Raw genomic sequence first — 27,460 nt, forward strand, 5'->3', positions numbered from 1 at the left:
CTCTAGACAGACACGTCTGTACTCAAAGCTTGTCTTATATAATTGAGGAAATGTGTGGACCTCTGTTTTGTACTAAGAGCCACAGCATAACCTTCTGTGGGGAGTTTCTTCCTGGCACAGAGGACTGTAGTTACAGATTCCTTTGTTGTGCTTTCCCTTTTCTATTTTAAAAGTCACTGTCATCCTCCTCCTTTTCTGAAAATAAAAAGCAATATCTTAGGTTTTGAATGTGCTAGGTCTTAAAAAAATAACGAATGTTTGAAATTGACAGCGCTTTTTCCGTGTTTGTTCCTGGGTTGGTGCTCTCTCCTCACTAGAACAGAATCTTTACAGTTTGAGGCATCAGACTTGGATGAAGAAGGGTAAATCATACTGTTTAAGGGCCAGCTACTCTGTGGTTTGCTTCTGAGACTGTTAAGGAAAAGCTGACCACAGAAAATATGGCATTGAATTTGAGTTGTCTGGAACTGGTTAGAAATAAAATGTCTCTATTCTAGCATTCTCTAAGTTTGTCAGCTTTTCATAATTTTTACAGGAAAAACTCTAGCTTCTTATCCTGAGATGAGCCTGTCCCCAAATCTGGCTCTAATTTTTTTTTCCTGTTCAATTGCTGAGCACCTTTTGCTGTGTGAAATCATTATTGGCTGTAGGTTAAAAGTCACTGGATAACTTCAATGTCAGAATTCGAGCCACCAAGTCTACATGATTCTGTTCAGCCAGATTTTAAAATGGAGTCTAATTCAAATTCTTGGCGAAAAATACTTTCCACATATATCAAAGTGACACATAAACTGAAGAAACGCAGTACATCTAAACAGCAGGTGTCACTGAATTGCAGAGATGTGATGGGGCAAAGGGCGGTCCGTCCCCCAAATCGTGTCGTTTATGCTCGTTCTTCAAAAAAGTATCCATGCAGAGTAACTGGTTCTCGTTTCTTCCAGCCTATATAGATTTCATCCTTTGTTTTAAAAAAATGACTTAGAGGGGCGCCTGGGTGGCTCAGTGGTTTAAGTTGCTGCCTTCGGCTCAGGTCATGATCTCAGGGTCCTGGGATCGAGTCCCACATCGGGCTCTCTGCTCAGCGGGGAGCCTGCTTCCCTCTCACTCTCTCTGCCTGCCTCTCTGCCTACTTGTGATCTCTCTCTGTCAAATAAATACATAAAATCTTTAAAAAAAAAATGACTTAGAGTTTGTCAAGTGCAGAGCTGAATTTTGAGGGCATGGAAAAGTCTGTTGATGATTTTCTTTAGTTTTGGACTCCATGGGAGTTGTACATTGGGAGGTCTGTAAGGAGTACCAGTGGCTTAGCCTTCATTGCTTGGCTACCTTTTGGCCCAGACTTAAGTTGTCATGGTGAGGGGAAGGGCATTTGAAACCAGAAACCTACATCCTTTGCTAATTGCCTTCTTAACCTTGAGTAAGTCACTATGTCACTTTCAAGATAAGAGGAAGTAATGTAACTTCTACTGCTTTCTCTTTTTTGAGAGAGGAGTCACTGAGAAACCCAGGGCACAGGAGAAAACTGTCAAAGTTCAAGTTGGTACTTTGATGTTTTCTTTAGACCCCAGATCTTAGCATGTATGGTGTGTCTGAAGCAGCTTTCTCAACCACCGTTTCTAGAACTTACTATATTCAGGCAGAATCCTGCGGTAGAAGTTGATCAAAACATAAATGGTAAAGGAGTTCACAGCTTTGCTTGTGGAAAGGGAAGCTCTAGCCTGATATTAAGGTAGTGTAGGGTAACCGAAACTTTTGATTGTAAGGGAATATAAGTGTAATTAATCACATATCATTTAAGCTTCTATGCGGTTTGATATCAGTGCCTTATTTTCTCCAGATTTGAGCTGTTTTGTCATTTCAGGAAACATTGGAAACTTAAATATTTTACAGATTGTTTTTAACTGAGTTACGGCCGATGTGGCATGCATGAACCATGGGTGTGTGGTGTATGTACATTTAGACTTCATGTTGTCTATGCGTTCTGAACAAAAACTGGCGTTAACATGTTCTGTCCACAGTCAGTTTTTCACAGTCTGTGACTGCTGAGGAGCTAGAATTAGGGAATCACAGAAAGTCCATATGCCTTATGTGGCTTTCTCTGTCAGCCCTTCTCAGTAAAGCAGCATTATGTGTTTCATTCTTCCTTCCTATGTGGGTTTTGTTACTGTTGAGAATTTGAAAATGTGAGATAGATGGAAATAAGACCACTGGAAGAAAAGGTGAATAAAAAGGAGAAGAGAATTAGTTCTAGAAGAATCTAGGTTGGCTGTATGTTGATACCGTCTGTGCTTGGTTGGTAAAGGTAGTGGTTTTTGTATTTGTCTTGCTAAGCTATTTTTAAATACTTTGTGCCAAGCAAATGAGCCTAAGCAATTTTGTGAATTCATTCTCCCAGAACTAAGAGGGAAGGTGTGATTATCTCTCTCTTACAGATGAGGAGACTGAAATTCCGGCTGCTGATGTTGCAGAGCTGGGATCTAGAGTGCGTCTGTGGAGTCCTTGTCTTAATCGCTTACAGAGCCACTGAGGCAGGGGAAAAGAAGTTGCAGACAGAGAAGCGTTAGGATTTGATCCAGTAACTTTACCCATCCCTTGAAAGCTCGGATTGGCTGTGAAAGGAGGAGAAAATACTCTAAGTTGACTAGGTTGGATGTAAATATAACAGAAAAGGGATTGTGCTCCAATTTACAGGCATCGTTTTGACCTTTAGAATGATCAGAGCATGCCTTTCTCAAGTGAGAAGATTCCAGAAAGTTGTTTACACACAAACTTCTTATATCAGACACTGACTCGTTGACTTCAGTTGAGTAAGTATAGTGTATTGTCTGTTGCTATGTGACAAATCACCTGAAAACTTAAAGCCTGAAGATGACACTTACTTTGCTAAAGCTCTACAATTGGGGCAGGGCTCAGTAGAGACTGCTCTTTGTTCCATGGAGTGTCAGTGGGGATGGCTTGGGTTTATGACCATTCAGGATGGCTCACGCATCATGGCCAGCAAGTTGGTGCTGGCTTTGGCTGAGACCGCTGAGGCTATGGGCCGGGTTTCTCTGTTCTTCTTCATTTAGGCTTCTCCACCAGCAGCGTGGCTTTCCTCTTAGTTTCGAGGTGGGTTTCCAAGAATGAGCATCCCCTGTTAGAAGAGTGCCTGCTTTATAATTGTTCATTTGAGTGAGTGGAAGGATCTCATGCTGATTGCTTGCTCACATTGGCTCACTTGGCAAACTGCTGTTGTAAAGTACGTGTTTCTTCCCAGGGACCGATAATCCCTGGTACTGAGAACTGCTATTTAGAAGGTTTTTAAAATCTTGATTTAAAGATTATTTCTTTATCCAGTCACATTTCTGTTTTTAGTAAATTACCCCCAGTTACTACTGGCCTGCAAAAATCATCTGCGGACCATTCAATAAACAGAAAAAACATCTTTTAAGATTTGGAGAACTCCCTTGGGAACTTTTCATTTTTAGCCTCAGTTGCAATGAAAATTAACATAATTTCCTGTTCCTGGATCTGAAAATGGCGCAATAATGAGTTCACCACCTGCCATTCTTGAGTTGTGAGTTTAGTGTCCCTAAAATGAAGATCTGGATTTTTCTCTTGACTTGAGGCAGGATGCTACGTACATTTCATCTGTTTATTATTTAAAAAAAAAAAAGTGGGAGGGAATATCTTCTCTGAACTAGGCATTGTCCTAGAATGAAACAGAGGTCCCTGTACTCCTTAACTTACATTCTAGCGAGGACAGACTGACAGTAAACACAATACGCAAATACAATGACAGAGTTGTAGTTTCTCTGAACAAAGGGGGTAAACTATAGTAGAGTGAATGGTTTTTCAAGCGTGAGGGTGGTTGTTGGAACTGTAGTTTGAAATAGTGGTCATTGTAAAGTAGACATACGCACCAAGGCTTAACGAGAGGGCCAACCATATAGATATGTCGGGAAGAGCGTTCCTGGCAGAGGGCACAGCCACGCAAGGGCCCTAGGGTGGAGGTGTGCAAGCAGGATAAGCAAGGAGGTCAGGGTGGCTGGACTGAAGTGAGCAAAGGCGAGAGTAGGCGGTGATGAGGCCAGAGGGATAGGATGGATGCGTTGAGTGGGGCCTTGGTCATTTTAAGGTTTGGGCCTTTTGCACGCTAGAAATGGGGAGCTGTCTGAAGGTTTGAACAGAGAAGTGATATAATAATCTGACCTAGATTTTAAAAACAATCCCTCCCGTTGCTGTGTTGAGAAAGGGCAGAACCTGGCAGGCAGGAAGGCAAGCTGTTTCACTTAACTGCTCTGTGTCATCCTTGGGACACAGAGCACTTTTTGATTTACAAAAGCACGTTCACATCTGTCATTTCACTTAACTCTTTGGGAAACTGAAATATGTGTTATTTTTCCTATTTTACACATGAGGAATTGGAAGCCCAGAGAAGGTCTCCTCCAGTGGGGGTCTCAGAGCCATGCCTTGAACCTAGATCTCTTGATGCCAAATTTCGTGCTCTTTCCACCATCCTGCATTAAAACTGGAAAAACTCCATGCTTTTTTCAGCTTCATGTGATTTCAAGTTTTCATGGGTGGTTCTCAACCAGCAGAGCAGCAACAGCATGTGGGTTTCTCTGGGAGATGAAAACCAGTAGGATTCTTACCTGCTGAGATGGCTTGAACTTAAAATTGATCTGCTTGTATCATAAGGAAGGTCTGCAAAGGGTAGAATGGATTTGGAAATGTGCTGGTTTTTGTTTAGCTACTTGGTATGAAAATTGGTTATCTGAAATCATTTCTTAACAATTAAGTGACTTCACAGATAATCTAAAACATTTGTTGGCTTTTAGAATTTTTACAAATGAAAAAGTGAAGTAACAATTTTTATAATACTTTTTCCAGACTTTTGGGGAAATTGAAATTATTTGTGTTTTTACCAATCTATGCTTTCAGGCCTGTTGGCCCCTGACATGAGCAAGGTTTGTTGGTGTAACACTTACTCTGTGGCTTAAAACTCTTGTGACTCCTGTGGAATAACATGTTTCTGATCATAGAGACGTGGGGACTTTTATTTTCTTAGTATTTATTAGTTTATTTAAAAATACAGAATAGAACCTAATTTTTTTTTAATCATTTTCTTTTTTTTTTTTAATATTTTATTTATTTATTTGACAGAGAGAGAGGTCACAACTAGGCAAAGAGGCAGGCAGAGAGAGAGGAGGAAGCAGGCTCCCCGCGGAGCAGAGAGCCCGATGCGGGGCTCTATGTGGGGCTCGATCCCAGGACCCTGAGACCACGACCGGAGCCAAAGGCAGAGGCCCAAACCACTGAGCCACCCAGGCGCCCCATAGAACCTAATTTAAGCTAATCATGAAAAGAGTTTGATTAGACTATTTTATTAATGTTATGAACTATAAACAGTCATTGCCATTACAACACTAACCCTTCCCATGACTCTGAGCCATCTCTTTGTATTATTAGAAATTTAATTTTTCCAGGGGTGCCTGGGTGGCTCAGTGGGTTAAGCCTCTGCCTTTGGCTCAGGTCATGATCTCAGGGTCCTGGGATCAAGCCCCGCATCGGGCTCTCTGCTCAGAAGGGAGCCTGCTTCCCCCCTCTCTTTACCTGCCCCTCTGCCTACTTGTGATCTCTGTCAAAGAAATAAATCTTAAAAAAAAGAAAAAGAAATTTAATTTTTCCAAAATTAACAAAACGGGTCGTGGAATGATGCTGAAACAGTCTTGCCAAGAATCTGGAAGTTCACATCCACAATTCTCTTTTCCTCTTTCGTACATTTGGCTACTGTCAGATTCCTTGTTGATATTTGTGGTGGCACAGTTGTACCTAAGACAGTCTTGAATTCTGGCAGTGAAATAAAGCTCTTTCCTGTATTTCAGATAGTCATAAAAACAAGGGAAACATAATTCTGCAGTTACTCAGATGGTTATAATTAGTTTCTCTGGGTCATTTCATAGGGTTCAAGCATTTATAGTTTTTTTTTTCTTTTGAGCTGAATTGGACAGCTGGTTTGTCTGTAATTTAGCTTAAGAGAAATTTCATTTTAAGACCTTAAAAAAAATCTACAAGGAACAGAAGCCAAATGACAGCAACAACCAAAAACAAGTAAATGAAAAACTTTAACAGATTCTTTTCAGAATCTCTTAGTATGTTACCTTTTCAAAATACATTCTGGGCCAGTGAGTGGATAATAAAGTTGAGGCAAACAATGGGTAGAAGTTACTAGAGTAGCTACGGTTAAAGGTAAGTTGCCATTACACTGTGATATTCATTACCTGTATGGGCAGCAGTGAAAAAACAGTGATCACTTAGGAGCCAAACCAGTCAACATCAAAACTGATTTCCGGCCAGTGTGACTCCTGAGTGACAGTTGTGCAGCTCAGCTCCCAGTGGAATCAACTAAGCCGATGGTTAACATCAAGGCATTTGCTTGGAACAGCTGTAAATCGGGAATTGAAATGCCTGTCTTCGTAGCAGTATTAACATCATCAAAAGAACAATGATCAGTAGAAAGGCACTTTCAGACTTCCAAGTATTAATGATGCTGAACACGTTTCCTTTATAAAACGTGCATAAACCATACAGATGTCCACTTTGATTATACCCTTCCACCTGCCTCCTGTCTAGAGTCTCCCGGCCCCAACCCTCTCCCCAGACTGTCCACTTCTGTTGAATTCATTTTGGCAAATGTGTAGTTTTTAGGGAATTAGATAGGAAAGATGTGTAAGACAGGACTATTTAAAATGGTGGTTCGCGAACATTTGAGTGTGTCACAGTCACCTAGATGGCTTGTTAAAACACAGAGTCATTGGGCACCATTCCTAGAGTTTCGGGTGAGTATGAATGGGGTGGGGCCTGAGAATTTGCATTTCTAACCAGCTGTCAGCTGATGCTAATGCCGCCAGTCCAGGTACTACACTTAGAGAATCAGAGGAAGGTACTTTCTGATCAAGAGAAACTAATGACGTGTGTTAATTGCTAGTTGATAGTAGGATTCAAGGAAACACAAGTGAAGTTATTCTAGAAGCCATAGCCGCACTTTGGCTTGGCAGTTAACTGTGGGTAATCCAGGGAGCCTCCCTTTTTTAAAGGCTTGTACCCCCTAGCCAGGGCATAGGAAAGCAGGGAAACTGTTCTAGTAATCTGCTGTTTTTCAAGTAGTTGAGGTAACTAGGGGATCATTGTAATTCCAGTTTTTCAAAGAAAGAAGGTGGATTTCCCCCATTAGACCAGGGAATTTAATAATCATAGGGAAGATCCTGATACAGAAAGGGAGAGGATAGGGGTGCCTAGCGGGCTCAGTCAGTGGAGCATGTGACTTTTTTTTTTTTTTTAAAGATTTTATTTATTTATTTGACAGAGATCACAAGCAGGCAGAGAGAGAGGAAGGGAAGCAGGCTCCCTGCTGAGCAGAGAGCCTGATGTGGGGCTCGATCCCAGGACCCTGGGATCATGACCTGAGCCGAAGGCAGAGGCTTTTTTTTTTTTTTAAAGATTTTATTTATTTATTTGACAGAGAGAGATCACAAGTAGATGGAGAGGCAGGCAGAGAGAGAGAGAGAGGGAAACAGGCTCCCTGCTGAGCAGAAAGCCCCATGCGGGACTCGATCCCAGGACCCTGAGATCATGACCTGAGCCAAAGGCAGCGGCTTAACCCACTGAGCCACCCAGGCGCCCCAGCATGTGACTCTTGATCTTGGGGATGTAAGTTTGAGTCCCACATTGGGTATAGAGATTATTGAAAAAATGAAATATTTAAACATAAATAAATAAGAAAAGGACATATCTGAGAGCCAAAATCAAAACAGGAACAAACAGGCTCGTTTTGTTTTTGTTACTTGAATAAATTTCTGGACTTAGTGGTACTGTGGCAGGCAAAGCCATCCCTAATCTAGCCTTACATTATCATCCTGCTCCCCTTCTTTCTCCTCTCTCTCTGAGATGATCCGTTTCTCTCAGTGTCCACGCACACACCCTCTCCTGCTTTACGAGCAGTTCTCTGAGCAAAACATGCCCTCTTACACCTGTGTGCTTTTCCCATATACTGTTCCATCTGTCTGGCATGCCCTTCTCCCTCCCTCTTCCTTGTCCACCTGTTTATTTATGGCTTTCATTTAAGACGACTTTGTGATCCTTCTAGTAGAGATCAGGTGCTTTAGCTGTAGGCTTCCATAGCATTCAGTGTTAATCTTTATTGTGACATTACTCACTCTATTTTCTTTTTTTTTTTAAGTGTTTATTTATTTATTTGACAGAGAAGGACACAGTGAGAGAGGAAACACAAGCAGAGGGAGTAGGGTAGGGAGAAGCAGGCTTCCTGAGGAGCAGGAAGCCCGATTCGGGGCTTGATCCCAGGACCCTGGGATCATGACCTGAGCCAAAGACAGATGCTTAACGACTGAGCCACCCAGGCTCCCCCACTCTATTATCTTTTATCTGTATCAATACCCGCTCACACACATACACTGTAATTTGATTTTTACCTTTTTCAGAATCTTTTTTCAAAATGCTTTTAATTAATTAATTAATTCATTAAATTTTTTTTAGAGGGAGAGGGAGTGGGGGAATTCCAAGGAGGCTCTACACTTTGGGGCTTGATCCCACAGCTCTGAGATCATGACCTGAGCCAAAATCAAGTGTCAGACGCTCAGTGGACTGAGCCACCCAAGTGTCCCTACCTCCTTTGATCTTTGAGTCTTTAGCTTTGTATAGGGTTCCTGGACCATAATAGGCCATAGTACATGTTGAATAAAGGAATAATCAGTCATTCTGAGAAATGTTGTCAACATAATGCAGTAATGCAGTTCCAATCTTAGGTCCAAGTCTCTGCTTCTTTAGCTACTTAGAGCACGTTGTTTAAACTCTTTGAGCCTCAACTTGTACTACGTCTTCATTCCCTAACATAGTAGGTGCTCAGATGGCTGCTGGCGTTTTACCGCATTTGCATCTTGGAAGACAGTTTAGCAGTCTTGCGGTATCCTCACCGTCATGATGGGAAATTCTGGACTATGTGGTATAATTAATTCAAAAGTGGTGGAACTTAACATTTCTGTAAGGTTTTCTCTAGGGGCATGCTCCATGGCTCGATTTCTTAGTTCTGAGCGTTGCAGTATTTTAATAACAGCTCAGTTGCGGATGTTGATGGCGTGCTGCCCCTTGCATACAAGGAGGATTTCCTTGGCTAATTAGGATCCTGGAGGTTCTTGACTGATTGGTAGACAAGGTGATATTTTTAAAGGAATTGATGTAAATTATTCAGCTAGGATCGAAAAGCTCAATGATACAAATTCAGAATTGGAAGTGGGAGAGGAAGGAAAACGAAGGTAATGGTTCCGAATCAGTATGGAAGGAGAGTAGGGATTTGGATTAAACCAGACTCAGGAGAAGCACCATGTGGTGTAACTGCCAACAAAGCCTCTGTGATACTCGACTACCTCTGAGGGAGAAGTGTATCTCGGACGTGGGAAGGAATGAATCTGTTCCATCCTGACTGGTCATGCCACCGGAGAAGTACTGTAGCCCATTCTGGACAGCACTTCTGAGATGCCAGATAAGACTGTAGACTGAGACTGCTTCAAAGAAGAATGTGTAGAAAAAAACATAGCCTGGAGAAGGCAAGCCCTCGGGGTGGGGGTGGGAGGTGTATTAGATGTCTTTGGACACTGGAAGGAGGCTTGCTTAGGCTTCTGAGCAGCCACAAAGCCCAGAACTAGGACCAAAGGGTGGAAGTTACAAAGAAGCACATTTCTAGTTAAAACCAGGGGAAACACTTTTCGTGGTGGAGTCCCTCTTCGTCATTGGAGGGGTTGAGGGGGTACTTGGATGAACGGGAACGTTACTACGTGGGTGTGTCACTAATAACAGTGTAACTGTTGAATTAACAGAGATTCTGTCACTAATAAAGTGGAGGTGTTGAATTAACGGAGATTCCGTAGAGAAAGTTCTTCACTTTGTTTTGTTTACAGTGTACATTCTTAAGTCGAATGTTTGGTACCACACTTGAAAGATTTAAAAGTAAAGTCCTTTTCAGAGAAGTAAATTGCAAAAAGAAAAAAATCTGCAGTTATCATCACACACTCCGTTTGTCTTCCCTACAAAGTTGTTTTCTATTGCCTCTCTCCTATTTTCGTAAATACTCACCAAGTTAAGTTTTCCTGAGTTTGGTTAGACTCCACTAGGCCTTTTCCCTTATTGCAGCAGGGTTCCTGTCGTTAGGGACTAGTAGGGCAAACGTGGTGCCTGAAAGATAGAGTTGTGACAGTGTATCCTCAGTTGTAGTGAAGTTAGATGTCCCACGGGGCTGGTAATTTGGTGGCACACCTTTGAAGGGTTTACAGGATGTGTGAATGCTAAAGCATACTGAGTGTGGACCTCCGGACAGCAGTGATTCTGGGGGAAAAAAAACAAGGAAAGTGGGAAATAAACTAAGAGATCAGAAAATGATTCTAGAAAGATGTACTTGCTTCCTATTTCCCCCAACACTGCTTTCCTCAGATGTGGAGACAAACCGCCCTACCCCGAGGAACTCCTTCCCTCTTAGAACCACTTTCATTAGCCCTTCTTTCCTCTACCTCTTCGTCCTTCTCAGTGGAATCTGACATCCCTTTTATGTTTCCCTTTGTGTTTAATTTCAGGATTAGAACTAGTGTAAATTGTGTGCCAGGCATTGCCAAACAAAGCATACATACACAGAATATCATTGGTGAGCCAAATCTCTAAGCCCATGATTAGCAAGTTAAAAGTGTTAAATGACTGTACAGTATTGGCTTTACGTGCGTGTGTATATGTATTTGTTTGCCGCAAATACTTGGGCCCACCGTGAGGACACACATTGACAATTGAAAGTATGGGGGAAGATGGGGAGAAAGAAGGAAGTAGGAAACTTTACATGTAAATAAAAATAGAATTATTTTTTAAAAATAATTTTTTGTGTGGCCCAGTCAGTTAAGCATCGACTTAACTTCGGCTCGGGTCATGATTTCAAGGTCAAGATGGAACCCCACATTGGGCTCTGTGCTCAGTGGGGAGTCTGCTTGAGATTTTCTCTATCCTTCTTCCCCCACTTCCACTCATGTGTGCACTCTTGCTCTCTCCCAAATAAATAAGTAAATAAATCTTTGAAAAAAAATTATTTTTTGTTTCCTGTATTTGATCGCCTGCCTTCGGGGATTGTGAAGGTCTAATGCATTTGGCTGTACATAAGGAGGAAAGTTCCAATTTCATTTGAAGTGTTCCCTCATTGAAACAGCTTGCAGCATCCAGGAGGACTTCTTATTTCAATTATTATCTGAATTTAAAATTGTTAAATGTATGTCGTACTTCTTTCTACTTTATATATGCATATAACATAATTAAAAGAGTATTTTTAAAAATTTTTTTTATTATTTATTTATTTGACCGACAGAGATCACACGTAGGCAGAGAGGCAGGCAGAGAGAGGAAGGAAGAGAGGAAAGGAAGCAGGCTCCTTGTTGAGCAGAGAGCCTGATGTGGGGCTCGATCCTAGTACCCTGGGATCATGACCCAAGGCAAAGGCAGAGGCTTTAACCCACTGAGCTACCCAGGCACCCCTAAAAGAGTTTTTAGGGTATTCTATACCCTAAAAAAAAAATAAAAAAAAAAACTGCTTAAACAACATCAGTATTCTATATGCTAGAATACTGATGTTGTTTAAGCAGTTTATTTTTTTCAAGATTTTATTTAGTTATTAGAGCGCGCATAAGAGCAGGGGTGAGAGCCGAGGGAGAAGGAGAGAAGGAGAAGCAGACTCCTCGCTGAGCATGGAACCCGATGCAGGTCTCCGTCCCAGGACCCTGAGATCATGAGCTGAACCAAAGGCAGATGCTAAACTGGCTGAGCCCCCCACACACTCGTGTTGAAGCAGTTTAAAAATGAGATACTTTCAGACTTAACGAAAATTATTCTCAGAATTGTTTTTCATGTGTATAGGGTGCCAGGTGAGGGATTTGACCACAGCCATGTGCTATTTTATTTTCTGTGCCTGGTGTTCATACTGTGCGCATGAACCTATGAAGGGATTTGGGTTTGCTTTAGAGCTAATGTAGTATGTATATATGTGTCAAACTGTTATTTCAATTATTGTTTCACTTTTTAAAATTTTCAGCATGTTGGAACAGGATTCCAGGAGAAAAAATCCTAGTGTGAACCCTGCAAATCAAAGGAGGCATCTTCTAGAATTTTCTGCTAAAGAGGTGGAAGACACATCAGATGGTATCATCCAGAAAAGTAACTACAGGTTAGAAGACAGCATGTCTCTGTCTGTTAAAATGATTTAATGAAACTGCCATGGGGAATCATATAGTATAACTTTACATCTAAATCTTTTATGCATAGTTTTAATTTGTAGAACAAACAAGTTATTGAGGCCCTTAGGAAACTTTACTGTTAAGGTCAGTTCTAAGAATAAATTTGCTTTTTGAAACCTTTCCCAATTTTGGAATTCTTACGGAGATGTGACCTTAAAAATCTCCGTTTGTGTGTACTAAGATACATACGGAAGCAAATACAATATATACACATTGTATTATACATAATGTTTTTAATATAGTTTTTTTAAACCTGTCATATGGGTACACGTGTAGTGCGTGTGATTGTATCATCTTGTGAGGACTGTGGTCTGGTGGAGGGATATGGGTGAACCTGTGTGCAGTCAGTCATCTGATCAGATCGTTTATACTTATTGTGATTTTTGTTGGATCTTCCTCTCGTTACGGTTTACCATTCCGGTAAATTTCTATATGGCTTGCCAATAGTAACAGACTTAAAATTTTTTGAAAAGACAAGGTTTGTATTATGTCAACTAGAAGCAGGCTACAGTGGACCTTTTCAGAGCTGTATACTTTTTGATAAACATTTCCCTGTGTTATTTGGAATTTTCATTAGAACCGAGTGGAGTGAAGTCCTTGACTAACAAAGCAAAGGAAGGTCACAGTGTGGCAACAATTGCACAACGTAATGCTTTAGAATCGTTAAAGATTTGTTTACTTGTGACTCGGTAAGGTTCTACAGGCCAAGGGCCATAGTGGAATCTTTTTTTTTTTAATTTTTACTGTGACAGCCATATCACTGAATGAAATTACTACTGTAGTCCTGTGGGCTTGTCTCCTTTTAGCCTTCCTGGAAAAAAATGCTAGTATTCATTATTTTAGGAATCCGCAGTGTGTCAGGTGTTAAGTGTGGCAGAGGATCCAGAGAATTAAATGGCAGTGAGTGTAACTGACGCAGCGTGCAGTGTGATGGATGCCATAACGTTGGAAAATACTAGATAACATTTCTTGCTTTTTTTTTTTTAACATGCCAAAATTAGCCATACTCCTGAAATACTGATCTTAGCGCCCACCTAACGGCGTCTTTGAATATTGCTAGAGTTTACTAGTATCTCATTTTACTGCATAATTTGTCCAAGTTTGCCCTGCATGTTCTGCATGTAATCTTGAGTTGTGTTATCCACATGCGAACCATCAAAACTTACATTTGAAATTTGATAGTCTTTGGATTTACGAGCATTGAGAATATGCCACGTGCCTTTTAGGTACCTATTGCTGGTTGGTTGTTAAAAAAGTAGAACTAGTTATTGATTATGTACTTGAAATTACAGTTCGGGTAACCTTTACAGGAATACTACTGACTTTGAGCTGACCTCAGGAAATTGCAGCCTTCACCTATTTGCCTGTGGCGGAGTAAAGTAACATGGGAAGCATAGTGCTCTGGTCACCCTAGTTCAACCTAGATGTTTGAATGACCTTCAGGCTGTAATTTCTCAGCTCTCAAAGTAGTATATGAAAGACAGGCCATTCGCTGTTCCCCACCCTAGAGTCTGGGTTACTGGTATTATTAAAAAAAAAATGGAAAAGATTATGGATTCTTGACTGCATGCAAATATCTTGAAATATCTAAGATTATTATTGAGGAGCTTGGGGGATGCAAGTAGGTATCAGTCCATCAACTCGATATTCTTGATTTTATCATTATAAATACTAAATAAAAGATAACCGAGAATGTTTGTGCAACATTTGAAAGCAGCAGATACAAATGTGTTTTGAACTGCATTTTAGTTGGTTTATTTATACACAGCCATGACACTATATTTTTTAAAATTAATTTTATTTTACTTTATTTTTCAGTGTTCCAAGATTCATTATTTATGCACCACACCCAGTGCTCCATGCAATATGTGCCCTCTTTAATACCCACCACTGGGCTCCCCCATGCCCCCATGCCCTCCCCTCCAAAACCCTCAGTTTGTTTCTCAGAGTCCACAGTCTCTCACTTTTCCTTTCCTTCTCCCAATGTCCTCCATGTTATTCCCTATGCTCCACAAGTAAGTGAACTATATAATAATTGTCTTTCTCTGCTTGACTTATTTCATTCAGCATAACCTCCTCCAGTCCCGTCCATGTTGATACAGAAATTGGGTGTTCATCCTTTCTGATGGAGGCATAATACTCCATTGTATATATGGACCATATCTTCTTTATCCATTCATCCGCTGAAGGACATCTTGGCTTTTCCCAGTTTGGTGATTGTGACCATTGCTGCTGTGAACATTGGGGTACAGATGGCCCTTCTTTTCACTACATCTGTATCTTTGGGGTAAATACCCAGTAGATGACACTGTATTTTTCAATGCAGCTTACTTTTTATTATGTTTCATTTTTTAGGAGAATTATGAGAATTGGTTCAAATATAAAAGGAGTAGATTGTAATCCCATAGTTTATAACATTGCATTCTCTTAGCATATAGTAATTAACTGCATATATGTTTTCAGTTTTAGAAATGTGTGGCTTATAATAAGATGAGCACTTAATTTGTCCAACCAAACTGGGACACTTTTAAGAATGAAAGGGAGTGCTAAGTAATAATTACATCAGGACCTCCGGTGTAAATTCGAGACTGTCTGGGATAAATGGGAAGGGATGGTTACCCTACATAGAAGGCGTCAGCCAGAACCTGTCTTTATTCCAGGGATTCCCATTAACTCTTCCTAGCGCTGTCCTTTACTTTAGTGATTTACTTGCTGAAAGGGTATCTTATTGATATAAAATAGTTTGCAGGCAGCCTAGAACCCCACCGCGTCAGGATTAGTGTGGATCTGATTGTCTCCAGATTGCATGTTGGCTTAGAATCTCCCTTTTCTTTTCCCTTCAGCTCCACCCAGTTCTTTTCCTGGTATTTCTCCTATCAGATTTTTTTTTTTTTTTTTCAAAGAATATTTTGGCTGATCAAACAAAGCAAGTTAGCACAGATGTGCAGAAGTCATTACACTAGGGTTTATCACATGGAAATAAAATTATAGATCAAAAATATATCTTCAACAGTAATTTTAGACTTCTCTGATGGGTAGGAGCATTTGTATTTTTTGTAAGTATGAAGGACTGATTTTTTAAACTAAGGCACATGTGCCAGTCTTTGTTCTTTTTTTTAAGTGTAGCAAACAGCCTCGCCTGGTAGGCAGATTCATCCAGTACAAGGGAGAGGTTGTTTCCTTCTTCCTCAATGCTTAGTTTTAGGGTGATTGTGTGCGGTTACTACCTGTGCACTGTCATTTCTGTGTTACTCCAAACAATTTAACTCCCAGAGGCAGAGGAGAGGACTGGAGAATGTTCTGGTGCGACTTGAATGATGTGCGTATCCTCAGCTGTTGCTTTTTTTCCGTGATGTGTGGCATACAGAGAAGTCTGTAACTTTTCTCTTGAAGTTAGTTTTCTAGTCTGCCAAAATTATTTTTGTCATGGAGGCCAGTTATTTCAGTGTTGCCAAATTCAGTGGAAACTTCTGTCTTCGTCTTGATCTTTCCTCCGCATCTGGCTGTGTGGATCCCTCCTTTCTTCAAACATTCTCCCTTTTGTTGCTACATTTTTCAGTTTCCATCTTTTCACCAGCCTCTGTTTCGGTCATTTCTGGGCTCCTCCTTCATCCAAATCTCATCGTCCGGAACTGTGGGCTTTTTAGTTTTCTTCCTGATTCTGTGACTCATCCGTAATCTAGGGCACAATCCCTGACAACTCCCGAATTTCTATTTCTCCGTCTCCAGACGGCTCGTCCCAGTAGTTTCCTTGATGTCTTTATCTTTTTAAATTTATTTATTTATTTATTTTGTCTTTTTTTTTTTTTTGAACATTTCCAACTTAACACATGCGTGGAGGAACTCTCGGTGCCTCTTTGTGTTCATCCTCCAGCCGCTTCTCCACAGCAGTCCTCCTCATTGTCTTGCTTGGCCAGAGACCCTGATTCTTCCCTTTCAACAAGCTCCATTGATATTCTTCCCCAAAAGTATCTTGAGCTGGTTCACCACTCTCCGTCTTCACTGCCAGCAGCTTAGTCCCGCTAGCTTCAGCTCTTGCCTGGCTTCCAGCTCTCTCCTGACTGGTCTCCGAGCTTCCCCTGTGGCCTCCATTGAATCCATTTTTGGTACAATGGCAGGGGCAAGGATACACTGAAATACATCACTTCTCTCCTTAAGTAATGCCTTATAATCTGGTCTCTCTTTCCTTTTTTTTTTTTTTTTAAGATTTTATTTCTTCATTTGAGAGAGAGAGACAGAGAGGATGAACAGGCAGAAGGCCAGAGGGAGTGGGAGAGGTCAAGCAGACCTCCCCACTGAGCAGGGAGCTGACACGGAGCTCCATTCCCGGGCCCTGAGGTCATGACCTGAGCCAAAGTCAGATGCTTAACTGACTGAGCCACCCAGGCACCCCCTGGTCTCTGTCTTTCTAACCTTGTCTTGTGTTTCCCTCATTTGCTCTCAGCTCTTCAGCAGGTGAGTCATCGTCTTTAAGTTCCTGAAGGCCACCTTTTCCTGACCTGCGTCTGTCTAGATCACTCTCTCCCCAGTTTCTATGGTACTGGCTGCTTTTCATCCTTTAGGCCGTCTCCTCAGACTATTTCCTCTAAAGTAGAGACTGCCATTGGTTTTCTGTTTCCTTATTCTCTTATATTTGGTGCATCTTCGCCGTTGAGGCCTTTGAGGATAGGGACTTCATTTTGCTCGCTCCCCGCTGGACTCCTAGCGCAGCGCCTGGCACATAGTTTGTATTCAGCAAATACTGGTTCAGTGAATTAATGAAAAGTGTGAATCTAGCCGGGTCTGATTTTGTGTTTACATTTTTTCTTTTTGGGTTTTAGCTAAATATCTAGTCTTCTAAATCTAGAGCATTGAATATAAAGAAATTCAAGACAGATCTAAGATTTGTTAGTGAGAAAGGTTAAAACAGCGGTGGAAGGGAATAAACAGCGCTGATGCCCCAGCTCAGCTTCTGATTTTCAGCCTGGGTTTTGCTCCCTCCATCACACCACGGGTGACGGTTAGGAAAGTATATTTTTCGAAGCTAGTGGAGTCCCTGACTGGTTAATGTTACTTTGGTGTTTTATTAGTGACTTGGATTCTTCCCTGATTCTAAAATTTATGTTCAACTTCTCAACACTCACTTCTTTCCCACCAAGTGTTTCATGCTCCTCCTTACCCCCGCCACACACAGTTTTAAGGAGACTTGAGTTTTTTATCACAGAACAGTGAATGAGCACAAAACTTTAATCTGTTCACCCAGTACTATCTTTCCTGTCAGTCAGCGGGTCCTTCCCCCACGTCCATTCCTGTGTCAACTCTGTTCCAGCAGCACTGTGTAGGCCTCAAGTTCACGGAAGACATGGACCTTGTGTTATCGTCGTTTCCTTAGTTTTTGGCACATAGTCACTGCTCAATAAATGGTGGCTGGATAAATGTGAATTACCATGACAATCTGCAGAAAATTGGAAAGTGACATTTGTGCCACGTGGTCTACACTTCCCTCCTTTTCGGTTGCATTTGCTTCCATCTTGCACTATGTCCTATTTACTATATTTTTATTTCCATAAAAAGTTAATACTCGTAATGACTGTCTTGTAGCAAACTACGTAGGAATTTAAGACACAAGGTTTTGTGCATGTTTTTCAGATATGATCATTCTGTCTCAAATGACAAGGCCCTCATGGTCCTAAGTGAAGAACCACTGCTCTATATCCCTCCGCCTCCTTGTCAGCCCCTGATTAACACCACAGAATCTCTCAGGTGAGTGTTGTAGATCGTCACAAAATATCTGAGTGGGTTCCTGGGCTTAGCTTTGGAACGTAGAAAACTGTTCAGATTAGTTAAGTGACTGGGAGAAGCTCTGATTGTGTGTTGGATGATCATAGGCTTATCAGTTGTTGTCCAGTTTCCCCAGCAACCTGGTAAAGATGGCGATGGGTCTATTCCGCATGGTAGTGTTTGGTTGCTACTTAAATATGCCTTATTTGAAAACCACAGAATGATAATATAAACTTACAGGATGTTAGACTTGAGAAGTGGTAACATTCATAGGAGAAGGGGCCTTTTTCTTCGAGTTAGGAAGAAACAATTTGAAGAGAATGATTCTGGAGATATTTTCCCGTTAGGGCACACCTTACCCTTCCTCATCTCCTTTTCCCTTGAATATTTTCCTTTGATTTTGGATTCTTTTCTTGAACTTTAAAAATTGCTTCAGTTTTTTTAAGTCATAATCAGCTTTCGTTAAGTAAGCATCATCTGACATTTCACAACTGCTGTAAAAAGTAAGCACAATAAATGGAACCTTCATTTGAACTAGTCCTTTTTTTATTTGCAGTGTTGGAAATTTTGGTTTATAGTGCATTGAAATTTATTTCTTTCCTTTTTTTTTTCCATGAGCAATTGAGTTCATTCTTTTCCTTCTCCCAAAAATAGTATGATTTTCAAAGGCTTTAATGCATCCATTTCCTGGTAGGATCCTACAGTTTACTAAATGCTCTTCAGTGTCTCCGGGGTTGTGTGTATGTAGCCCAAGAGCAGAAACAGGAAGTACTCTTTTGTGAAAAAAAACTTTGCATTCACTTTTTATATTTGGAATGTATTTAGTTATGGGTTTTTAAAAAAACCTGAACTCATGGTTGAGGAGGCTACTATATAAAAATGCATGTCGTATTAAAATAACTTAACATTAGTATCTTAGCTTTTTCAAATCAAAAAGGAATATCAGGTGCTAGGGATGCTATTTGGAACTTAGAGAATGTGATCAAATTAATTTTTAACCAAAAGTGAGACATTTATTTCTATGAAGTATACTTAATTAACTAAGCTGTTTTATAGGTTAAATCATGAACTTCGAGGATGGGTTCACAGACATGAAGTGGAAAGGACCAAGTCAAGAAGAATGACGAATAATCAGCAGAAAACCCGTATTCTTCAGGTTTGTTTCTGCTTGTCTTTGAACAGTGGTTGGCATATGGGTTGGCCTCTTCCTTCAGATGGGTTGCTTTCTTCCCTGAAAAATTGGAAAACTTGAACTTCAGTCCCTTCCCACTGGCTCCTGCTGCTTCGGATGCAGCTGTCACTGCCCCTGAAGCCCTCGTCCCAGGCGTTAGAGCACTGAGAGCTCTTGCCCGGGTCTCATGCTCCTTCCTGCTCTCTCCCTCAAATTTACTTTCAAGCCAGGGATTCCTGTGCATGGACATCTGTGTCAAATGCTTTTGGCACAGATGGTATGATAAATGGTACTGTTTTCTCCTCTGTTCTTAGAGCTTTTCAGAAAGAAGGTTTTGAAACACAGGACAGCTTGGAAATGGAGGCACATCTTCCTGGAGAGCATTTTTGAACTTAGATGTGTGGGTCTGGCTACAGGTTAATGGCAGCTCTTATTTAGAACCTATTTAGCTGGGCCTCCTTTTTTTTTTTTTTTTTGGTTAGAATTTTATTTTTAAGTAATCTCTGCACCCAACATGGGGCTCGAACTTCGAACTCTGAGATCAAGAGTCACATGCTCTACCTGCTGAGTCAGCCAGGTGCCGCAGATGGGCTTCCATTTTAATGTTTACCACAAAGCACCGTTTGTAGTCATTCCATCATTCGTCAGCTACTCATTATTACTTCTGAAGCACTTAGACTAGCAACTGGCACATTCTAAGCTCCCAACAAACATTACCTATGATAGAGAGAGGCAAGATGGCGGAGGAGTAGCAGACTGAAATGACATCAGATCCCAGGAGTTCAGCTAGATAGTTATCAGACCATGCCAAACATCTCAAACTCAAGAGGAGATAGAAGAGAAAAAGAGCAGCAATTCTAGGAACAGAAAATCAACCACTTTCTGAAAGGTAGGACGTGTGGAGAAGTGAAGCCGAAGCAACGGGAAGATAGACCACAGTGGGAGGGGCCTGCTCCTGGCGAGCGGTGGAGCAGTGGAGCACAAAATCAGAACTTTTAGAAGTCTGCTTCTCTGAGGGACATTGCTCCAGAGGCTAAGCAGGGGTGGAGCCCTCGTGGGTCTCAGGTCTCACAGTCACAGAAAGATCGGGGGTATCTGAGTGTGGCAGAGCCACCAGGTATCAGAGTGGGGAAGCCGGCTACAGAGACGGAGCTGAAGAGTGAGCTCTTAGCTTGGGGTTACCGTAAACCAGGATCCGAGGCACAGTCGGACCACTGCTCTTCGAGCAGGGACCCCACAAGTGGCAGATCTGGGGAGACTCACCTTCTTCCTCTGGAAGCAGCAGCGTGGCAGGAATCTGCTGGGTTTGGAGATTCCAAATGGGGCTGTGTGCCAGAGACAAAAATGCTCGGTCACAGGTTGGGTGAGCTTGGAATGCGGCCGGAAACCAGGAAGACAGGAGAGATTGACTGCTTTTCTCTAAGGATGCACTGAGGAGTGCGACCCCAAGCGCTTGCCTCCTCTGGACCAGAGATTGGGAGGCTGCCATCTTCATTCCCATCCTCCAAAGTGGTACGGAAAGCATTCAGGGAATAAAAGCTCCAAGAGTGAACCCGAGCAGATTACTTAGCCTGGTGCAATTCCACTTCAGGCAAAGACATTTGAGAATCGCTGCAACAGGCCCCTTCTGCAGAAGGTCAGCAAGAACATCCAGCCAAGACCAAGCTCACCGATCAAGGAGAACAGCAGAACCCTAGAGCTAGGAGAAAGCAGCTCATAGAATTCATGGCTTTTTCTCCATAATCCTTTAGTCTTGCAAAGTTAAATTTTTAAAATTTTATTTTTTTCTTTCTTTTTTTAGCTTTTCCTCTTTTAACTAGTTTATCTTAACAATACCTTTTTTTTTCCTTTTTTTAAAAGATCTTATTTATTTATTTCACAGAGATCACAAGTAGGCAGAGAAGCAGGCAGAGAGAGAGGAGGAAGCAGGCTCCCCACCAAGCAGAGAGCCTGATTCAAGGCTCGATCCCAGGACCCTGGGATCATGACCTGAGCTGAAGGCAGAGGCTTTAACCCACTGAGCCACCCAAGCACCTCAACAATACCTTTCTTAAAAAAAAAGTCATTTTAAACCTTCATTGTTATAGTCATATTTTATCTCTTCATTGTATTTAACCTTATATTTTGTATACATATAGGTTTTGTTTTTTTTTTCTAAAAATTTTGGGATACAGTTTCTTCTAATAGATCAGAATATACCCTAATCTAGCATGTAACTTTGTTTCAGTCTCCACCCTGAGCACATTCCCTCCTCTGTTTTTTCTTTTTCCAACCAATCTTATCAATTCCGTTTTTAGAATTTTTTAAAAAGTTTTCATCTTTACAGTCATATTCCATCCCTTCATTGTGTTTACCCTTATTTTTGTATATGTGTAAGTTTTTCTTTCTTTAAAATTTTGGGAGGTAGTGTCTTCTAAGAGATCAGAATACACCCAAAATCTATAGGGTGGCTCTGTTCTATTCACCAGTCTAATATATATATGTATTATTTTTTTAATTTTTTATTTAAAATTTTTTATTTCTTTTTTCCCTCTTTCTACTCCTCCCGGTTTTGGATCTCTTCTGGTTTGGTTAGTGTACATTTTTCTGGGGTCTTTGCCACCCTTTTAGTATTTTATTCTCTTGTTCATATATTCTTATCTGGATAAAATGACAAGGTGGAAAAAACCACACACAAAAAAGTTCATAACAAGAGGCAATACTGACAGCTAGGGACCTAATCAATATGGATGTTGGTAATATGTCAGAACTAGAGTTCAGAATGATGATTCTCAAGGTGCTAGCTGAGCTCGAAAAGGGCATCGAAGATACTAGAGAATCCCTTTCTGGGGAAATAAAATCCCTTTCTGGAGAAATAAAAGAACTAAAATCTAACCAAGTTGAAATCAAAAAAGCTATTAATGAGGTGCAATAAAAAATGGAGGCTCTTACTGCTGGGATAAATGAGGCAGAAGAGAGAATTAGTGATATAGAAGACCAAGTGATGGAGAATAAAGAAGCTGAGCAAAAGAGAAACAAACAGCCATGAAGGGAGAATTTGAAAGATAAGTGATACCATAAGACGAAACAATATTAGAATAATAGGGATTCCAGAAGAAGAAGAAAGAGTGGGGCAGAAGGTATATTGGAGCAAATTACAGTGGAGTATTTCCCTAATATGGCAAAGGGAACAAGCTTCAAAATCCAGGAGGCACAGAGAACCCCCCTCAAAATCAATAAAAATAGGTCCATACCCTGCAACTAATAGTAAAACTTACAAGTTTTAGTGACAAAGAGACAATCCTGAAAGCAGCTCAGGACAAGAAGTTTGTAACATACAATGGTAGAAATATTAGATTGGTTGCAGACTTATCCACAGAGACCTGGCAGGCCATAAAGAACTGGCATAATGTATTTAGAGCACTAAATGAGAAAAATATGCAGCCAAGAATAGCATATCCAGCTACGCTATCATTGAAAATAGAAGGAGAAATCAAAAGCTTCCGGGACAAACAAAAATAAAAAAATGAAAACACCAAACCAGTCCTATAGGATATATTGAAAGGGGTTCTCTAAGCAAAGAGAGAGCCTAATAGTAGTAGACCAAAAAGGAACAGAGACAATATACAGTAATAGTCACCTTACAGGCAATACAGTGGCACCAAATTCATATCTTTCAGTAGTTTCCCTGAATGTAAATGGGCTAGATGCCCCAATCAAAAGACACAGGGTATCAGAATGAATAAAAATCCAAAACCCATCAATAGGCTGTCTACAAGAAACTCATTTTCAACCCAAAGACACCTCCAGATTTAAAGTGAAGGGGTAAAACAATTTAATATGCTAATGGACATCAAAAGAAAGCTGGGGTGGCAATCCTTATATTAGATAAATTAGATTTTTTTAAGCCAAAGACTGTAATAAGAGATGAGGAAGAACACTCATACTCAAAGGGTCTGTCCAACAAGATCTAACAATTTTAAATATCTATGCCCCTAACATGGGAGCAAACAACTGTATAAACCAGTTAATAACAAAATCAAAGAAACACATTGACAATAATACAATAATAGTAGGGGACTTTAACACCCCCCCCCCCCCGAAAGGGACAGATTATCCAAGTGGAAGGTCAGCAAGTAAATAAAGGCCTTAAATGATGCACTGGACCAGATGGACATCAAAAATATATTCACAACATTCCATCCCAAAGCAGCAGAATACACATTCTTCTCTAGTGCACATGGAACATTCTCCAGAATAGATCACATCTTGGGTCACAAATCAGGTCTCAACCAGTACCAAAAGAATGGGATCATTCCCTGCATATTTTCAGAACACAATGCTCTGAAGCCAGAACTCAGTCACAAGAGGCAATTTGGAAAGAACACAAATACATGGAGACTAAAGAGCATGCTACTAAAGAATGAATGAGTCAACCAGGAAGTTAAAGAAGAATTGAAGAAAATTCATGGAAATACATGAAAATGAAAACACAACTGTTCAAAATCTGTAGGACACAGCTAAGGCAGTCCTGCAAGGAAAGTATATAGCGATACAAGCCTTTCTCAAGAAACAAGAAAGGTCTCAAGTACACAACCTAAACCTACACCTAAAGGAGCTGGAGAAAGAACAGCAAAGAAATCCTAAACCCAGCAGAAGAGAAATCATAAAAATCAGAGCAAAAATCAATGAAATAGAAGCCAAAAGAACAGTAGAACAGATCAAAATTCGGAGCTGGTTCTTTGAAAGAATTAGTAAGATTGATAAACCCCTGACCAGACTAATCAAAAAGAAAAGAGAAAGGACCCAAATAAATAAAATTATGAATGAAAGGGGAAAGATCACAACCAACACCAAAGAAATACAAACAATTATAAGAACATATTATAAGCAACTATACGCCAGCACATTTGACAATCTGGAAGAAATGGATGCATTCCTAGAGACCTATAAACTACCGAAACTGAACCAGGAAGAAATAGAAAACCCAAACAGTGGTGTTGGAGATTAGAGGTTAAATTGAAAGATGAGTGGCTATGTTAGATCGAATAGCCGTTCTAGAGAAAGCTGCTCTGAAGAGCGCTTGAGAAGGTATTGTCAGGGTGATTAATGCTGGGTGTTTTAACAACTAGCCTCACAATCTCAGTAGCTTAGTGAAATAAGAATTGGTTTCTCACCCACACAAAGTTTGCTGTAGCTCTCTAGGATGGCTTTCCTTCAAGCAGTGACTAAGGCATCCAGGTTCTTTTCCCTGTATGACCCCAACAACCTGAAATTCTTCGCTTCTAGCTTCAGACGTTGGGAAAGAGAGTTTGGAAGATTGTGAAGAACATTTTAGGGATCCAGCCTGGACAGTAGCCAATGTCCAATTGACTAAAACTCTTGTCGCTTTTTGCGGTCTGTTTTGCAGTAGGTTAGGCAAATGTCTTCTGTTTGCTTAGGAAGAAGAAAACGATTTGGTGAGAATATTGCTTTTGTGGTAGCAAAAAATGAAGGCATGAATGATGTAAAGATCCAAGGGAAAATCTGGAGAAAGAGTTTCTGGAAAAGGGGAACAGCACATGTGAAGACTGTCTGGAGGAAACCATCTGGATATTTGAGGAACATCAAATAGTTGCCTTAAGGCTGGACTGTGGTGTCTGAGGGTAGAATAGGAGACGATGACATCAGAGAGGCAGCAGAGGCTAAGTCATATCAAACCTCATGGGCTACGGTGAGAAGCATTGACAGCTTTGTTCAGGGGAGTGACTTGATCTGATTGCTCACCCCCCGCCAAGCCAAGATTTTCTTTCTTTTCAGCAAATTGACTGTACTGTGACTAGGCGTAGTTTTCTTTTTTTCTAAAATTTAAATTCAATTACTTAACATATAGTCTATTATTAGTTTCAGAGGTAGAGGTCAGTGATTCATCAGTTGTGTATAATACCCAGTGCTCATTACATCACGTGCCCTCCTTAATGTCCCTCACTCAGGTACCCCATCTCCTTACCCCCTTCCTCTCCAGCAACCCTCATTTTGTTTCCTGTGGTTAAGAGTCTCTTATGGTTTGTCTCCTTCTCTCTGATTTCATCTTGTTTTATTTTTCCTTCCCTTCCCCTATCCTCTGTCTTGTTTCTTAAATTCCACATATAAGTGAGATCATATAATTGTCTTTCTCTCATTGACATATTTCGCTCAGCATTATACCCTCTAGTTCTATCCACGTTGTTGCAAATGGCAAGATTCCATTTTTGTTTTTTTTCTGATGGCTGAGTAGAATTCCATTGGATACACTTCCCCACCCCACCCAGGCATCATCTTTATCCATTCATCTGTCGGTGGACATCTGGGCTCTTTCCATTGTTTGACTATTGTGAACATTGCTGCTATAAACATTGGATTTTTAAAAGATTTATTTAACGGCTGCTACACAGACTAGACTGTGGAGGGAACTTGAGTGGAAGTAGGGAAACAGTTAAGAAGCGCTTTTGGTAGGCTAGGTGAGAGATCATTTCAGCCCTTACTAGTGTGGTAGATGTGAAAGTGGGGGGAAATATTTGAATGCCAAATATATCTTGAAAGTAGTGCTGTTGAAAATTGCTGCTGTAAGATTAGAAGGTATCACTGATCATTTCTGAGCTTGGCTACTGGAGGACTAGTGATGCCATTTACTGAGACTGAGACTAGGAAAGGAAGAGTTGGAGGCAGGAATCAGAGATTTTAATAGGAAAAAAAAAGATTTAAATATCTCTTAAGTTCAGTATGACTAGTCAGGTAGATAGTCAAGTAGACAGTCATCCAGGTTTGGAGTTCAGGGGCGAGGTCAGGACTGGAAGTTTAGTCTGGGATGATAGCCGCTCGGGAGAAAGTAAAAAGGAAAGAGTATGGAACTGAGCCCTGGGCCAACTCTAACATTAGAGGACAAAAGAGAAGGAAGAGGAGTGGTTGGCCCATGGATAAGAAAAAATGTAGGATAGGGACACCTGGGTGGCTTATTCAGTTAAGTGGCTGCCTTCGGCTCAGGTCATGATCCCAGAGTCCTGGGATTGAGTCCCACATCGGGCTCCTTGCTCAGCAGGGAGCTTGCTTCTCTATCTGTCTCTGCCTGGCACTCCTCTGCCTGCTTATACTCTCTCCCTGGCAAAAAAAATAAATAAAATCTTAAAAAAAAAAAAAGAAGAAATAGAAAAAATGTAGGATTAATAATGTCCCAAAACCCAAAAAAAGTTTTATAAGAAGGGGATGTGATTAACTATTACTAAAGAAGAGATAATGATTAGGATGAGGACTGAGAAATTTACCAGTGGATTTGATTATTAGAATTTGTTAGTGAACTTGATGAATCCTTTCATTGGAATGGCAGTGACAAAACATTGATGTGGATTCAGGAAGTAATAACAAATGGAGAACTAGAGAAAATTATTTTAAGATGATCCCCATTAATAGGAGCAGGGAGATGGAGTAGCTATAAGAATTAAATAAGAGGTTTTATTTTTAGATGGTATATATTTCACCAGGTTTACATGTTTATATACTAATGGAAACATGTTAGATATTTGATTGTTTGGAAACTAATTGGAAGCACTATATGTGATATGTTCACAAGTACACTAAAAGAATATTGAGAAAGACGGACTTCTAACTGTTATGGGGCTGTTATCATCAGTAAAATAATGAGGGTTGGTCTGGAGGAGCTCAAGCTTTGAGATTCTGTGATTATCCAGTCTGGGCCTCTCTGATACCTTTTGTTCATGCATTACGGCGGTTTTATGGTCGTTAGTACCCCTGGAGGCTACAGGCAGTTATTCTCAATGTCACAGTTACCTCAGTAGCCCAAACAAAGCTGTTCAGTAGCATCAGAATGCAATGTCTAGTACTCCAGACACACCTATCTGCCAAAGACTACAATCAGCTGCCATGGGTGGAGGGAGAACGGACTCTGTCTCTCCTTGCCTTTCTGAGCCTGGTGCCAAAATATCTTTCTGGCAGTATCTAAATTATATCAACCTGATGGCAAAAAACTGTGTAATACAGTTTTCAGGCTTCCATCCCTTGCCATGCAGAGGGAGGAGCAAGAAAGGGGCTGATAATTGCCAGTAGGTAATTCCACAGAGGAGGTATTAGATGAAAATTCTTGGCCTAAATGAGTTTTTTGCCTTATCTTTTGATATCTTTTTATCAAAAGATATATATGAATATATATTCATATATAATGAATAAATATTCATTATGTCAATGAATAGTTTATTTACTATGT

The 27,460-nt window shown here is 40.7% G+C and overlaps 1 protein-coding gene across 1 annotated transcript in view; it reads left to right on the forward strand.

Annotated features, from left to right (window-relative positions):
• The window catches only part of ATF6 (activating transcription factor 6), a 208,921-nt gene that overhangs the window by 66,620 nt on the left and 114,841 nt on the right, over positions 1-27,460 (forward strand). The window contains exons 11-13 of the mRNA XM_045983346.1: positions 12,113-12,244; positions 17,943-18,056; positions 19,131-19,230. Coding sequence (XP_045839302.1) covers positions 12,113-12,244; positions 17,943-18,056; positions 19,131-19,230 — 346 coding nt within the window. The remainder of the gene's footprint in view (positions 1-12,112; positions 12,245-17,942; positions 18,057-19,130; positions 19,231-27,460) is intronic.

This window comes from Meles meles, chromosome 17 (assembly GCF_922984935.1).
Source record: "Meles meles chromosome 17, mMelMel3.1 paternal haplotype, whole genome shotgun sequence".
NCBI classification, from domain to species: domain Eukaryota; kingdom Metazoa; phylum Chordata; class Mammalia; order Carnivora; family Mustelidae; genus Meles; species Meles meles.